The sequence below is a fragment of the Neoarius graeffei genome, chromosome 10, assembly GCF_027579695.1.
Source record: "Neoarius graeffei isolate fNeoGra1 chromosome 10, fNeoGra1.pri, whole genome shotgun sequence".
Taxonomy (NCBI): Eukaryota; Metazoa; Chordata; class Actinopteri; order Siluriformes; family Ariidae; genus Neoarius; species Neoarius graeffei.
The window spans coordinates 18,855,269-18,872,726 of record NC_083578.1 but is presented as its reverse complement, the minus strand read 5'-3'; the positions used below and the strand labels follow the sequence as shown (position 1 = coordinate 18,872,726).

The 17,458-nt window shown below is 41.8% G+C and overlaps 1 protein-coding gene across 2 annotated transcripts in view; it reads right to left on the bottom strand.

Annotated features, from left to right (window-relative positions):
• Positions 1-3,303: 3,303 nt before the first annotated feature.
• LOC132892915 (uncharacterized) overlaps positions 3,304-17,458 on the bottom strand; it is an 80,456-nt gene continuing 66,301 nt past the window's right edge. For both annotated transcript variants that reach the window (XM_060931442.1, XM_060931444.1), the window contains exons 3-4: positions 9,322-9,489; positions 3,304-3,408 (exon numbers count right to left, since the gene is read on the bottom strand). In XM_060931442.1, coding sequence (XP_060787425.1) covers positions 3,324-3,408; positions 9,322-9,489 — 253 coding nt within the window. In that variant the 3' untranslated portion in view covers positions 3,304-3,323. The remainder of the gene's footprint in view (positions 3,409-9,321; positions 9,490-17,458) is intronic.

The following is a 17,458-nucleotide window of genomic DNA, read 5'->3' as shown; positions in this document are numbered from 1 at the left end:
TGGCTGTTTCTGCTGGAAAGAAGTTCTTGACTAGATCTTGCAGCAAGACAATAATCCAAAACATGTCAAAATCAGACAAGGAATGCTTTAATAACCACAGAATCAAGCCTTTGACATGTCCACTAACCTAAACTCTACTGAAAAGCTGTAGATATCACAAGAGAACCCTGGTGGATCTAGAGCAATTCTGTATGGAGAAGTGGTCTCAGATGGCTTGCTCTATGGTCTCATCAACCATTCAGACATCAAAACATCAAGACCTTTTTATGAAAGGTACCAATAATTCTGGATCTGGCAGAAAAGCACAATGTGCAGTTACAAACTTTTACATTAGATTAGTTTTTCCTTTTCACTATGAATTTTAAACTTGTAAGTTCAGAAGTCCTGTTTGTCCTTAATACTTTTGAACATACTTGCAACCAAATCTGCATTTCGTATTTGGTGTAAAAGTCTGAATCAACAGCATAACATTAGTATTTTGTATTGTTGTGACATACACTCCTAACACAGTGTTAATAACTAATTTTAATTCAGTTATGACAGTGTTGAAAATGTTATTGTCCACACTGCTTTAAGTAAATAACTCAATAAATGCAACTGGGCAAAATTGTATTCATTTTTGATAAGTAATGCAAGTATCACAGTATAACAGTGAGAAGTATAACAGTGAAATTTTATGACAGAAGAAAAAAAACCTACCATCAAATTAACAAATGCATCTACAATTTATTGAGTTACACAGCATTCAGTGAAGTACCCATGTGTTCGTAACCATTTAACTCACTCGAGTTCAGGCTGATGTTCATGTTCAGGTTATTCCATGAAAGATTTATTTTGTGATTCATCAATAGTTTATCTGTAAAGCAATATTAGGGAGCATGGTCACAAATGGATCACTGCTTTCGTAGATACAGGATCAAATCCGTACAAGTTCAAATGCTAACTCATTTCAATTATTAGTCAGATTCGGACAAAAAAAAAATTGGCTCAGGTGAACAATCCGTCCATAGGTGGTACAGATAAATCTTTGTATAATTGATGTATAAATACACACTCAAAACATATAGTAGTGCTTGAAAGTTTGTGAACCCTTTAGAATTTTCTATATTTCTGCATAAATATGACCGAAAACATAATCAGATTTTCACACAAGTCCTAAAAGTAGATAAAGGGAACCCAGTTAAACAAATGAGGCAAAAATATAATACTTGGTCATTTATTTATTGAGGAAAATGATCCAATATTACATATCTGTGAGTGGCAAAAGTATGTGAACCTCTAGGATTAGCAGTTAATTTGAAGGTGAAATTAGAGTCAGGTGTTTTCAATCAATGGGAAGACAATCAGGTGTGAGTGGGCACCCTGTTTTATTTAAAGAACAGGGATCTATCAAAGTCTGATCTTCACAACACATGTTTGTGGAAGTGTATCATGGCACGAACAAAGGAGATTTCTGAGGACCTCAGAAAAAGAGTTGTTGATGCTTATCAGGCTGGAAAAGGTTACAAAACCATCTCTAAAGAGTTTGGGCTCCACCAATCCACAGTCAGACAGATTGTGTACAAATGGAGGAAATTCAAGACCATTGTTACCCTCCCCAGGAGTGGTCAACCAACAAAGATCACTCCAAGAGCAAGGCGTGTAATAGTCGGCGAGGTCACAAAGGACCCCAGGGTAACTTCTAAGCAACTGAAGGCCTCTCTCACATTGGCTAATGTTAATGTTCATGAGTCCACCATCAGGAGAACACTGAACAACAATGGTGTGCATGGCAGGGTTACAAGGAGAAAGCCACTGCTCTCCAAAAAGAACATTGCTGCTCATCTGCAGTTTGCTAAAGAGCACGTGAACAAGCCAGAAGGCTATTGGAAAAATGTTTTGTGGACGAGACCAAAATAGAACTTTTTGGTTTAAATGAGAAGCGTTATGTTTGGAGAAAGGAAAACACTGCATTCCAGCATAAAAACCTTATCCCATCTGTGAAACATGGTGGTGGTAGTATCATGGTTTGGGCCTGTTTTGCTGCATCTGGGTCAGGATGGCTTGCCATCATTGATGGAACAATGAATTCTGAATTATACCAGCGAATTCTAAAGGAAAATGTCAGGACATCTGTCCATGAACTGAATCTCAAGAGAAGGTGGGTCATGCAGCAAGACAACGACCCTAAGCACACAAGTCATCCTACCAAAGAATGTTTAAAGAAGAATAAAGTCAATGTTTTGGAATGGCCAAGTCAAAGTTCTGACCTTAACCCAATCAAAATGTTGTGGAAGGACCTGAAGCGAGCAGTTCATGTGAGGAAACCCACCAACATCCCAGAGTTGAAGCTGTTCTGTACGGAGGAATGGGCTAAAATTCCTCCAAGCCGGTGTGCAGGACTGATCAACAGTTACCAGAAACACTGAGTTGCAGTTATTGCTGCACAAGGGGGTCACACCAGATACTGAAAGCAAAAGTTCACATACTTTTGCCACTCACAAATATGTAATATTGGATCATTTTCCTCAATAAATAAATGACCAAGTATAATATTTTTGTCTCATTTGTTTAACTTTATCTATTTTTAGGACTTGTGTGAAAATCTGATAATGTTTTAGGTCATATTTATGCAGAAATATAGAAAATTCTAAAGGGTTCACAAACTTTCAAGCACCACTGAATTCTAGAGTTGATTGTACAAGAACTGCAGTACTTTATTGTCTGACACAATAATATATGGTTTGTAAAATGGGATAGCATTACAGTCTGAAAATCCTTTTCCTGGATTTATGAATTGTTTATGATTAGCACTGAAATGAATAACAGTAGGTTGTGAGTTATTAGTTAACATACCCATAGAGCTAATCCGAAAAGTCAGGGGAAGTACCTACTGGTAAACTGATCCAGCAAATATGTTTTCTGCAAAATAAAAATAGTTCAGCTATGAAACATGTATGTCATTTTGCTTACTTCCTGATTTGTGCCTAAAACATAAAACCCAGTCAACTTGCACTCTGAATCTTTCCCGAAGTCTCACACTGTTGATGCAAGACCATGTTACAGCATTGCTCTGCCTTAATGATCATGACGGAAAAGCTATGAATAGATCAGAATCTCCAGGGTGACATGAATTCACAGATACACATTTTCTCTTCACAGACAGTAAATGGTGTCATTTAATGGAATTCAGTACAACTAGAAAGATTTTCTTGTGAGCAGGTACACAAATGTAATTTCAATGTTTATATATATATATATATATATATATATATATACACACACACACACGTGTGTGTTACATAGGAACGAAAAGTCCTGTCATGTTGCATCCATGATGAAGTTTAGTGAGAGGAGGGACTACTGCATGCAGAGCCAGTACAACAGAACTGATGCACAGAGTCACTGTCCACCTCCTCTTCCTCCTCTCTATTCAGCAAGATGAAAAGATGAGTGCGAGACACAGAGAAAGAGTGAAACATTGAAAACATTCATATCAAGTGGGAAAAAATGGAAAACATTAATATAATGGAAAACAGAATAAAAAGAACAACGTAACACAGAAAACGTGACAATGAATTTTAACACTCAGTTCTACATAAAATTGAAACTATTTGGTCAAAATTCATAGAAAACACACTTGGCTTGCAAATGGCCACTAGATGTCAGACTCGAAACATTACAGTATCTATGAGGTGAATGCAGATTTGATCACTTTACTCCCTCATCTCATCTCATTATCTCTAGCTGCTTTATCCTGTTCTACAGGGTCGCAGGCAAGCTGGAGCCTATCCCAGCTGACTACGGGCGAAAGGCGGGGTACACCCTGGACAAGTCGCCAGGTCATCACAGGGCTGACACATAGACACACAACCATTCACACTCACACCTACGGTCAATTTAAAGCCACCAATTAGCCTAACCTGCATGTCTTTGGACTGCAGGGGAAACCGGAGCACGCGGAGGAAACCCATGCGGAGAACATGCAAACTCCGCACAGAAAGGCCCTCGTCGGCCGCTGGGCTCGAACCCAGGACCTTCTTGCTGTGAGGCGACAGCGCTAACCACTACACCGCCGTGCCGCCTGATCAGAAGATGTTGATTCATTTTCTACAAGAGCAGCTCTGACAGTTTCGGCTTCATGCAAAATCACAGGTTTATCTTAATGCTACATTATCATTTCTATAGTAACAACTGATTCACAGAGATTTTTATACCGTATGCTGCACATAATCTAAGACGAATAATAAACAGATCAAAACATGACGGGATTTAACAAAGTGTTTGTAAGAAGTAGGAAAGGAATCTCCAGTGTCAGGGCTTTGTAACAGTTAAAAGGCTTTGCATGTGCAGTTTGTTGATAACATGGCAAGCTGTGTTCCTTTTATCTTATCTTTAAGACTTCAATCATCATCATCATCATCCTTCGACCACGGGGGTGGGCGAGATTCCCATGACTAACTCTCTCCAGACACAACAGTCCTGCATCGCTGAACCCAGGTCTTCAATATCGATGCCCGAGTCTCTGGCAATGGTGTCTGGGTATGTTAACTTTCTGGATACAACTTTGCCAGAAGGGCACCATAGAAGGAGAGAGGAGATTACTTCGCCTGTGGCACGATCGCAATGGCCAGCAAACTGTAGATGCTTTTGCTTAAGCTTCTGGGATACTCGGGGTAATTCTCCATAGATTTGGCCAAGAGTGGCATGGTCCCTCCAACTGTTGTTCTGTGCTCTTCTTAACGGATTTGTATAACATCCATCAAGACGACTCTCAAGCTTGGTAGTTAGGGTCCAGGTTTCTGAGCCATACAGAGGAACTGACTCTACTAAAGTTCTAAATGTCTGGACCTTAATAGACTCAGTTAAATTTGACTGCCAGATTTTTTTCTAGCTTATTACAGGCTTCCCATGCTAGGACTTTTCTGATCTTGAATTCCTTTTGTGAGTCTGCGATATGGGATCCCAGGTATTTGAAATCATCTACTTTTTTGATGTTAGTGGTATTTAGGGATTTACCGTAAGATCGCATGGTAAGGAAGACGTAGATGAAAATTTTGTCTTTCCCTCATTACAATAAAGGCCTACTTGACAAGTGGCATATTCTAGCGATTGTAGTAATAATTCCACATCTTTTATGGATTCTGAGATCAAGGCTAGGCCATCAGCAACGTCCAAATCTGTAAGATATTCAGCGGGATGTCTTCTGCTTTGTCAAGGCTTGATTGTAAGACCTTTTTCTTTCATTTTATCAAGTGAAATCCATAGGACGTAATCGAGCACAACAATAAAAAGAAATGGGGCAAGTGTGTCACCTTGAAGGACACCTGGTGTAATATTAAATGACTCAGTTTGTCCATCGGGTGAAATAATGGTGGCTGAAGTGTTGGTGTACAGCGATTTTATTGCACCAATGATGGGTGATGGAATTCTGTATAGAGGCAAAATCTCGAACATAACTTCTCTGCTGATGGAGTCGAAGGCTTTGCAAAAGTCACCGAAGCAGAGAGTGACATCTTTGTTCAATCTCTTCATCTCCTCAAGAATGCGCCTAACTGATAGTATCTGAGCGATTGCAGTTCTACCTCTTCTAAACCCATTTTGATTCATGCCAATAAAGACTTCATTAAAAAGTGACAGAATGACTGATTGTAGCTGCTATCATGTAAACGGTAGCTAACTTGTTTTGCAGTCGTTCCATACATTAAATACACAGTACCAGTTCAAACACCTTTGAATTCAGTGTTTTTTCTTTAATGTTATTAATTAAATCACATTTCATGTCTTAAAGTAATGACGGATGTCATTTCTCTTTACTTAGTTGAGTGGTTCTTGACATAATATGGATTACTACAGTTGTCGACTACGGCTATTTACTGTATTTTTTATTTACTATTATGACTACCTCATGAAGCTGGATAAGATAATGCCAATGGTGTGCAAAGTGTCATCAAGGTAAACAGTGGTTACTTTGAAGAAACTAAAATATGACACATTTTGTTTTTTTAAGCACTATTTTTTAACCACATAACTCCCTATAGGGTGGCACGGTGGTGTAGTGGTTAGCGCTGTCGCCTCACAGCAAGAAGGTCCTGGGTTCGAGCCCCGTGGCCGGCGAGGGCCTTTCTGTGCGGAGTTTGCATGTTCTCCCCGTGTCTGCGTGGGTTTCCTCTGGGTGCTCCGGTTTCCCCCACAGTCCAAAGACATGCAGGTTAGGTTAACTGGTGACTCTAAATTGACCGTAGGTGTGAATGTGAGTGTGAATGGTTGTCTGTGTCTATGTGTCAGCCCTGTGATGACCTGGCGACTTGTCCAGGGTGTACCCCGCCTTTCGCCCGTAGTCAGCTGGGATAGGCTCCAGCTTGCCTGCGACCCTGTAGAAGGATAAAGCGGCTAGAGATAATGAGATGAGATGAGATGTTCCGTACGTGATTTCATAGTTTTGAAGTCTTCGGTATTGTTCTACAATGTAGAAAACAGTCAAAATACAGAACAACCTATGAATGAGTAGGGGTGTACAAACTTTCAACTGGTACTGTATCTATGAATAGATAAAATGTACAATGTGCCATTCTTTAACCAATGAAAAATGGCTATTGTTGGCAACCACTGTTGTATAGGAGGAATAAAACCTTGTGATTATATTATTTTATGGCATTACATTATATTACAGGCATTTAGCAGACACTCTTATCCAGAGCGACGTGCAACGAGCGCACACACACACACACACACACACACACACACACACACACACACACACACACACACACACACACACACACACACACAGTGCCTGGGGAGCAGTTAGGAGTTAGCTGCCTTGCTCAAGGGCACTTCAGCCATGGATTTTTCTTCCTGGTCCAGAGAATCAAACCAACGACCCTTTGGGCTGCTTCTCTAACCTTTAGGCCATGGCTGCCCATAGCAGCTAGCAAAGATGCACATCATTTTATGATGCTTACTCCTTGCTCAGAATGACTTCCACACTGGATTGTAAATGACACAACTAATGGGACATTATTTTCTTTTTCTCCATCTCTTCCTCTCCCTGGGTTGTGCTAATGTGTGTTCTATTCTGGTGCATATTTTTTCAGGCCAGACATATCATGTCGGTGAGCAGGTAGAGAGCATAATTGTAATGCTATCAGGTGTTTTTTTTTTTAAACCATCCCACAAATGATGTTTGTAAGTTTGGAGGAGGTGGCTTGAGGAAGGATGGAGGAAGAAGTGCAGGAAATGAAAGGACGAAAAGTAACATCAGTAGCAATTGGAAATAATTAGCAGCAATCAAGCAGCTCTCACAGATTGAACATAGTGATGTCTGAAAGAGACAGCTCTCGCTTGGCTCTACCTCCCTCTGACAGAGCAGTGTACTTTTTTACAGAGCTGAAGCGGCCAGGTTCCTCGCTCTTCCAAAGTGTCGCTCTAACACTCAAGGAATGATAGCAAGTGAAATGAAGGCATGATGAAAGGAAAGGAAAGATGAACAGGAGACCACTCAGACACAGGTTTGTATACTGGGACTGTTCAGGTAATATAATGAGGTGTGAAATTAAGGTTGAATGTAATGGTATATAATGAAGAAAGGAATATTCCATCAAGAAATAGGCGGAGCAGAAAGGGCATAGGAAGCAATATTTGACTATAGACATATTTCCATCTTTACAGAAACCTAGGAACATTTTCAGGAAGTTTAGATGTGTTTCTACTGGAGGAGATCCTAGTATCTATTTTTTTTTTCAAACCAGGAAATGTTTGGGTGTAGCGAGAACACTGCACAGCTCACAGAATGACTAACCCTCATGCTTACCTGGCATTCAAGCTTGGGCTACTGTTGTTTTTAGATAGGTGATGAATCAGAATGAATGAATGCATCAGTGCATTTTTTACATTCCTCATATGCTGCTAGAAACAGAAATGCAAGATGAACCTCAAGCCATGCCTGTTTACTTGAACTATAAATTAATTATATTATTTCAGCGGAAGACGGCGTGCTTAAGGTTTTTTTTTTTTCAATGATAGTCTGTGTCATCCTGCAGCTAGGAAGACTTCTGGGATTTAGTTCTTTTCTCAAAACATGCAGTTGTGCTTTGTATGCAGCTAGATTAAAAAAGCAACATTAACTCCATACTCAGTGTGTTGCTAAATTGTCTTATCCTTGAAGCAGTTAGTAGCTTTTTAAAGTGTAATGTGTTTGTAGGAAGAAAAAAAAAACACTTACACAGTACCGTGCAAAAGTCTTAAGCACCATATTTATTTTCATACAAACTTTGTTATAGATTTCTATTTTAGAACTTCTACATTATCGAGTCAGTACAAAAACATTTTAGAGTTCCAAACGTTTGTTTTCCAGCACAAAATTAAATCTCATCTCATCTCATTATCTCTAGCTGCTTTATCCTGTTCTACAGGGTCACAGGCAAGCTGGAGCCTATCCCAGCTGACTACGGGCGAAAGGCGGGGTACACCCTGGACAAGTCGCCAGGTCATCACAGGGCTGACACATAGACACAGACAACCATTCACACTCACATTCACACCTACGCTCAATTTAGAGTCACCAGTTAACCTAACCTGCATGTCTTTGGACTGTGGGGGAAACCGGAGCACCCGGAGGAAACCCACGCAGACACGGGGAGAACATGCAAACTCCGCACAGAAAGGCCCTCGCCGGCCCCGGGGCTCGAACCCGGACCTTCTTGCTGTGAGGCAACAGTGCTAACCACTACACCACCGTGCCGCCCAGGTTAGGCTAATTGGTGACTCTAAATTGAGCGTAGGTGTGAATGTGAGTGTGAATGGTTGTCTGTGTCTATGTGTCAGCCCTGTGATGACCTGGCGACTTGTCCAGGGTGTACCCCGCCTTTCACCCGTAGTCAGCTGGGATAGGCTCCAGCTTGCCTGCAACCCTAAAGCGGCTAGAGATAACGGATGGATGGATGGATATCTCAGCAGTATATTACATAAGAGAGCACTTTTCAGATTAAAAAAGAAAACATAATGAAGGCTGCTGGGTTTTGGTGCAAAATTAAGAAGCGAGTGTGACAGTCAAAGTGTGCAGAAGAACTATGGCTGGTTCTGTAAGATGCTCATTAAAACCTACAGCTCATTTCCTTATAAAACTGCACTCATTAAAGCAAAGGGTCGTCTCACACCAAACACTGACTTTGTTTCACTTATTATGGCTTACTGTTTATAGTATTTTTCAAATGTTGAAACATTTTATTTCATTATTTTTAAGCCATTTTTGATCGACAGCATTTCTTTACATGTGCCTAAGACTTTTTCACAGTACTGCAGGAGTACAGAGTGATGCAGGGTAAAACTGGTAGCCCTTACCTTGGTTTGACAGTGGTGAGAGAGGCAGGAGGCTTGGGCCTACTTGGCCTGGAGGGACAGCAGAACTGATGATGGCCGTAGCTATGATGATGAGCGCTCAGATGGTTGTTGACCAAGGAGGCGTAAGAGCGATGAGTGAGAGTAGAGAGACTAGGAAATGAGTGCAATCTGACAGAGATGGGGAGAATGATGGGAGACAGTTGCAGGGGGGACAGAAATGGACAAAGAGATCAAATTAAAGCCCAGACAGCAATAACAAGCAGATGACAAAGCAACATATAAAAATATGCAGAACTGATGGAGCGTGGCTTACGGTATGTTACTAAGTGAAAAGAAGGACACACTTGAGCCATTGTCAAGATACACCGATCCATAATTAAGGCAAGAACCACAGCTTTTAAACTAAAAGAGCTTTTAAAGAGTGTTTTATCTTGACAAGGAACAACACAAGACATTTCAGTATGATGGACATGCTGCAGTGAAAAGTTGTAATGCTGCTGGTGTTGTGAAGACTTAATATCAGGGCTGTCATGATTAATTGATTAAATTCACTAACTTCCAGTAAGTGAGGCACAAACCAAGAATCATGGGGTAAGAGGAGATATGTGTCACTTGTGTGGCAATACTTCACTTTAAATGCAGAAGAAAATTCATTGTCATGGCATCACAAGCGTTAACTCAAGCACTGAAAGCAACAGGACCGTAGAGACAGGCCTCTGGTTGCATTATGATTGTGACGTGTCCATTAACAAACAAAATGATTCATAGTCCACAGATTCATTTGCAATGTAAATGTTTCATCTAGGCGGCACGGTGGTGTAGTGGTTAGTGCTGTCACCTCACAGCAAGAAGATCTGGGTTCGAGCCCCGTGGCCGGCGAGGGCCTTTCTGTGCGGAGTTTGCATGTTCTCCCCATGTCCGCGTGGGTTTCCTCCGGGTGCTCCGGTTTCCCCCACAGTCCAAAGACATGCAGGTTAGGTTAACTGGTGACTCTAAATTGAGCGTAGGTGTGAGTGTGAATGGTTGTCTGTGTCTATGTGTCAGCCCTGTGATGACCTGGCGACTTGTCCAGGGTGTACCCCGCCTTTCGCCCGTAGTCAGCTGGGATAGGCTCCAGCTTGCCTGCGACCCTGTAGAACAGGATAAAGCGGCTAGAGATAATGAGATGTTTCATCTATACTTTTTACTGAAGGTTAATAGGAACTCTGAAAGGGCTTTTTTAAAATATCCATTTCCAGTACAAATGTTTGCTCGTCTTTTTTTAAAAATTATTATTTAGTCATTTTTACATACGTGCTTTCACATATACAGTGTTCAGTCTAGGCGGCACGGTGGTGTAGTGGTTAGCGCTGTCACCTCACAGCAAGAAGGTCCGGGTTCGAGCCCCGTGGCTGACGAGGGCCTTTCTGTGTGGAGTTTGCATGTTCTCCCCGTGTCCGCGTGGGTTTCCTCCGGGTGCTCCGGTTTCCCCCACAGTCCAAAGACATGCAGGTTAGGTTAACTGGTGACTCTAAATTGAGCGTAGGTGTGAATGTGAGTGTGAATGGTTGTCTGTGTCTATGTGTCAGCCCTGTGATGACCTGGCGACTTGTCCAGGGTGTACCCCGCCTTTCGCCCGTAGTCAGCTGGGATAGGCTCCAGCTTGCCTGCGACCCTGTAGAACAGGATAAAGCGGCTAGAGATAATGAGATGAGATGAGATGAGATGAGATGAGATGAGTGTTCAGTCTATTTGAATCAAATCCTGGTGTGTTTTTGGCCTGGTTCATTTATGCAGATGCAGATGAGTACGCAGGAATCACACTCAGGTTGGACCAAAATAACCCAAAACACAACAAAACAAAGTGAGTGATCAGACTTCAATTCGCTGCTGAATAAACCCCTCCCAAAACTGTGTATTTTGGGCTTTTTTTTTCTTTTTCTGCAGCTGTGAGCTACTAAACAAGGCTACGTGACACAAACTGAGCAAAAAGGACAGTGCTGTAGTGCTGCAGAAAAGTGATGTGCTCTGGATATATGGACACATTGACAAAAAGAGAAAAATAAAAGCAGGAAGTGATACATAAAATGTTTATCTAATAATTTATTTGGCACCGTTTCACATCATATTTTTGACAAATGAATGAATTTGTTATATGACTGTTTTCATCCCCACACATTTCTCAGCCAAGGTTCTGTTTTTTGTTTCCTTTCGTTTAATTACGTACAGTGTGATACCAAACCAACCCAAACAGCAAACAAATCAAACATATTAATTTTCACTCTGATTCAGACTTGGCAAACAGATTAATAGGCGTGAAAGCGTCTTTAAATGCTAATCTTTAGATTATTTGATTACAGATATGACTGACAGCGAAAGGCTTACTTAATATTCTTCTGTAATGGCTGACTGTAAGAGAGAGAGAGAGAGAGAGAGAGAGAGAGAGAGAGAACCAATCCACCAGCCTACAGAAAGCTAGACAGCCTGATCTCTGCATATTGTATGTGCTCTTATTACATGGTGGCTTTTGTCCCCTGTCACCAATCCTTTATTGCATTTATACAGCCACATCTTCTATGACTCTGACACACAGTTAGGAAATGTACCATTCCTTCTAACCTCACTCCATGTGTAATTCCTCCTGCTATTACACGTCACTCAAACACAACTGCACTAAAACACAACGAGTTAGCATGAGACATACCGTAAAAGAACAAAAGTCTGATCCCTAAATGCTCCATAATTTTATATATCCACCTGAAAGTGTTTTTTTTTCCCCCCAAACGCAACCTCGTGTTCCTCTCTGAAATGGCTGGAGAGTGTATGACTCATTCCATCTATAAAAGTGCGAGCGTTTTAGCACAGTAAATGGGCTTTGATTCACATTAGCATCTAAATGCTCTGGGCTGCAAAGCAAAGACCAGCTGCTGTCAAACACACTGTTCCAAACACTCTCGCTGTTTCCCGTGTCAACTACATTGTGCTTGTAGTCTTGAGTGTTTCTTGAGAAAGATGAATTCGCAGGTTGGGCCTGTGAGGCAAACTTTTATTTGGTGCATGGTTATGTCCAAACCATCACAAAACAAATTTTTTAATTATCATCACGTAGGGTTGTTCAGTGTTGTTACGTCCGAATGTATTCCTACAAACTCATTTATTGCAAATAAAGAATGAGACAAGAGGAAGTTAGCGAGCAGCTTTGGATGATATGGGTCAAGTAGCACACAGGATTTTCACATCTCTGCTGTAGTGTGTTTCATGTTGGACTCTGTGTATCTCTGTATCTGCTAATATTTCTGCTGCTACTATTGTATTGTTTATTTATTTATTTATTTGGGCTTTTTTTTCACCTTTATTGGATAGGACAGTGTAGAGACAGGAAATGAGCGGGAGAGAGAGATGGGGAGGGATCGGGAAATGACCTCGGGTCAGAATCGAACCTGCGTCCCTGGATTTATGGTATGGCGCCTTATCCACCTGAGCCATGACGCCCCCGTTTATTTATTTATTTAATTTATTATGGCTTCTTCCAGGGCGGCATGGTGGTGTAGTGGTTAGCACTGTCACCTCACAGCAAGAAGGTCCTGGGTTCGAACCTAGCGGCTGACAAGGGCCTTTCTGTGCAGAGTTTGCATGTTCTCCCTGTGTCTGTGTGGGTTTCCCCCACAGTCCAAAGACATGCAGGTTAGGCTAATTGGTGGCTGTAAATTGACTGAGTGTGAATGGTTGTCTGTGTCTCTGTGTCAGCCCTGCGATGACCTGGCGACTTGTCCAGGGTGTACCCCGCCTCTCGCCCATATACCCCTTTTCCACCAAATCGGTTCCGGGGCTGGTGCTGGTTCACAACTTGTTCAACTTGCGAACCAGCTGAGAACCAGTTTGCTTTTCCATAGCTCGGGGTGCTAAGGGGAGCCATGTCATTATGTCACTGTATACGTCAGTTATGTCGCTGCGTTTGCATAAACCTTGGCACGAACATCGAAGCAACAACAACAACATGGAGAAGAAGAAGAAGCAGCAGCGACAACAACAACAACAGTAATGGATGACTGCTGCTTTACTGCATCCATGATATCTCGTCGCTTATTTAAAAATGGTACCCTCTCGCGGTTTTGCTATTGTTGTTGGTCTTAACAACTCCGCCCCCCCGCTGACATAAGCAGTTCTTTCCTCTAGCCCAGCAAAGAGCTGGTGCTACCCTGGAGCCGTTTTTTCTGGCCCAGAGCCAGTTCTTTGTCAGTGGAAACAGAAAACCCGGTTCCAAACTAAGCACTGGCCCCGAACCAGCCCTGGAACTGCTTTGGTGGAAAAGGGGTAATAGTCAGCTGGGATAGGCTCCAGCTTGCCTGCGACCCTGTAGAACAGGATAAGCGGCTACAGATAATGGATGGGCTTCTTCCAAAGCACTTTATTTTGTCCTGACCTTTCCTACAGTCATTTTAACATTAAAGTGCATATCACGGGTAAATTCAGGAGCAAGATCAATGTAATTCTCCTATTTTATATTAAACTTTGGTCAAATATCTGTAACATTTTGCGCAATTTTTTTTACCTTGTGCAACACCAGAAAAATTCAGTTGAAATCAAGCCATTTGAGGTGAATTGGTCCGCCTTTGAAAAAACTTGGCATTTGGATTTCCCAGGAAACATTGATTTTCGTGCTGTTGCGTGCGGGACACCTCCCTCTGAATCCTATGTCAGCGCTGGTTTGTTTATGAGAAAACGACCTGGTGGTTTTCTGCAAATTTCTTCAACGTTATTGCGTAATTATTAAAATGGTTAACAGATGTATCGTAGGAGGGTGTAGCAACACCAATCTTGATGGGATTAGTACTCATCATTTTCCAAAAGACCGGACAATGAGAGAGAAATGGGAGCGCTTGGGCTACACAGGCTGTGCACTGAAACCGTGCAAAGCTCTCGCAGCCTGCTGGTGCTTCCGCAGGTAACGTCACGAATCTGGCTCCAGACTCCCTTGGGATTTTTCCAGACGCGTTTTGTTATTTTATTTTTTTCTGCTGTAGACAGATGGCCTTGTGCAAAATTACCCTTCTGGATGAGTGTGTAAAGGACATACTTTTATATAAAAAAAAACGAAATTGGTCCAGGATATGCACTTTAAGTTCAATAATGCCCGCTGTGAACTTATGGGATGAAAACCCAGCTTTGAAACACACTGTGTTTGTTTACGCAACAGAGACTTTGACTGTTTAGTGGTCACCTGGATTCTCAGTGCTGCAATAAATGCACACGTTTTCAGGTGGCTTCTATTATTATGCAATATCACGAAACAGCTTTTTAAGAAGACAGTGTTACGATATGTGAATAAGGTCACATACACTATATTGCCTAAAGTATTTGCTCACCTTCCTTGACTCACATATGAGCTTAAGTGACATCCCATTCCTAATCCATAGGGTTCAATATGACGTCAGTCCACCCTTTGCAGCTAGAACAGCTTCAACTCTTCTGGGAAGGCTGTCCACAAGGTTTAGGAGTGTGTTTATGGGAATTTTTGACCATTCTTCCAGAAGCGCATTTGTGAGGTCACACACTGATATTGGATGAGAAGGCCTGGCTCTCAGTCTCCGCTCTAATTCATCCCATAGGTGTTCTATGGGGTTGAGGTCAGGACTCTGTGCAGGCCAGTCAAGTTCATCCACACCAGACTCTGTCATCCATGTCTTTATGGACCTTGCTTTGTGCACTGGTGCACAGTCATGTTGGAAGAGGAAGGGGCCAGCTCCAAACTGTAAAAACAGTCTGCATGCCTCGGTGCTTGATTTTATACACCTGTGGCCATGGAAGTGATTGGAACACCTGATTCCGATAATTTGGATGGGTGAGCAAATACTTTTGGCAATATAGTGTATGTAAAACAACAACATTTCTCTCTGCTCTTTGTCGTGTCCTCGTCCTATTATTGCTTATCATTTCTGGTAGTAATCATGTTCATCTTGTCCCCCTTAACAATCCTGTCCTGGCTCCAAATGGCATGTGTTTTCCTGATTTTTGTACCCATAATAACATGGGTTTTCTGCATGTGAATGCAATAAGTTTGTGCAAAATGGATGTGCTCAGAGTATGGGTTGAAAGCTCAAAACCAGAGCTTGTAATAGTTTCTGAAACATAGTTACATAAGTCTGTCCCCTATATGGACTTAAAACTGTCTGGTTATATTCTTTTTCAGCAAGAAGGAGTAGCGGAGGAGTGGCAATTTTTGCTAAAGATGATCTTCAGTGCTCCATTGCCTTAGCTACGTCTAGTCCAACAATTTGATTTACTGGTCTTAACATTAAGTTCTTGAATAGTTTCTCACTGACATTAGCTGAGTGCTATCACCCTCCTTCAGTGCCTGTTTGTAATCTAATGGCCTTAAGCAAGATCAGAACTGGTTTTATGAGGCGATCTTAACTGGGACATGCTGAAACCTTCTGAGAACGTATTGCAATTTGAGTCCTGAAAGCCAAACAAAACCTTTGGTCCATACTTCATTTGCCGATCATGGCAAGCGCCCTGATGTGCCCCTCATCTCATCATCTCTAGCTGCTTTATCCTTCTACAGGGTCGCAGGCAAGCTGGAGCCTATCCCAGCTGACTATGGGCGAAAGGCGGGGTACACCCTGGACAAGTCGCCAGGTCATCACAGGGCTGACACATAGACACAGACAACCATTCACACTCACAGTCACACCTACGGTCAATTTAGAGTCACCAGTTAACCTAACCTGCATGTCTTTGGACTGTGGGGGAAACCGGAGCACCTGGAGGAAACCCACGCGGACACGGGGAGAACATGCAAACTCCGCACAGAAAGGCCCTCGCCGGCCACGGGGCTCGAACCCAGGACCTTCTTGCTGTGAGGCGACAGCGCTAACCACTACACCACCGTGCCACCCCTGATGTGCCCCTGCATTTTTTAATTAAAAATAAAACTTTTAACAACAATTTATCCATTTTAAAAGTTGAATTTTAAAAGGTCTGGGATTGCTAAGAATAAGCTTCCCTGGGCGTGGCCATTTGCGCTGAAACGGGATATCCGCTCGTGACGTAGTTCACCCACTAGCACCCCTGAGTAACACAAAGCCATCTAATCAGAAATTTTCTGTAACCATGTGATTTTTACTGGCAACAAAATACGTGGCTCATCAGACTTCACTTTTATGAAGTGTAAATGTAACTCGGCTAGATAACGCATGCGCTGTACTGACACAGATACTAGTAAACAATGGCCATTGTCATAGCACAAATGTGATTCTTGCTGTCTAAAAAGATCACTTTTCTCAGTGAATAAAAACAAACAAAAGCATGCCACATACAAATGCAAGGAATTTTTTAAAATTGTTTTAAGAAACCACTGCGAATATCTGAGAGTTTATAGGTGACAAAATCGGCTGCCGGCAGTTATCGACAGGTCTGCTATGTCTGGGATTTAGATATCTTATGTATGTAAGCTTGGTTAAGTGCATTTGACAGATTGCATTACAGTTATGGAAGAGTCTGAATTGTTGCTCACCTTACTGCCTTTCTTTTCTTCCCATTTCTATAATCTTTTCCCACGTGAAGCATTCTGCCATGAATTGGTCTTCATAAACCACCATGCGCCTACCGAAATGAAATTTGTCCACAGTGTAACCAGTGCTGATGAAATGCAGCCATTCCACCGCTTGTAATATCCGCTTGTAAAAGTAATATCCCTCATAGAATTGGAGATGGCTTAAAATGATTTCCCTTTGCAATGATTGGGCTCATTTTTACAGCCAAACTCTTGATACTTGGGCATCTTTAGGGTTGTTTACTGTACAACAATTTAGAAGCAATGAATCCACTAGATCTCAGCCTTGGTAAGTCATGTGGTGGGTACCTGATGTCACAATCTCGGATTCTCATGTAATTTGTACACAGAGCATGATATTTGTACCTCAGAAAAAGCAGCCAGCGCCCAGGGAAGTTTTATCTTAAAAGAAAAACAATCTGTACGCAGTATATGGATACAAATAAGAACAAATGAACACTTGAACATGTCTTATATGGATATTATTGGTCAGTATAAAGGAGTTTTTTTTTGTTTGCCTTTAAATTTCCATCAAATAAGATGGAAATTTAAAGGCAAACATCTACAACATGTTTGCCTCAATGCCTCATCCTACAAGACATG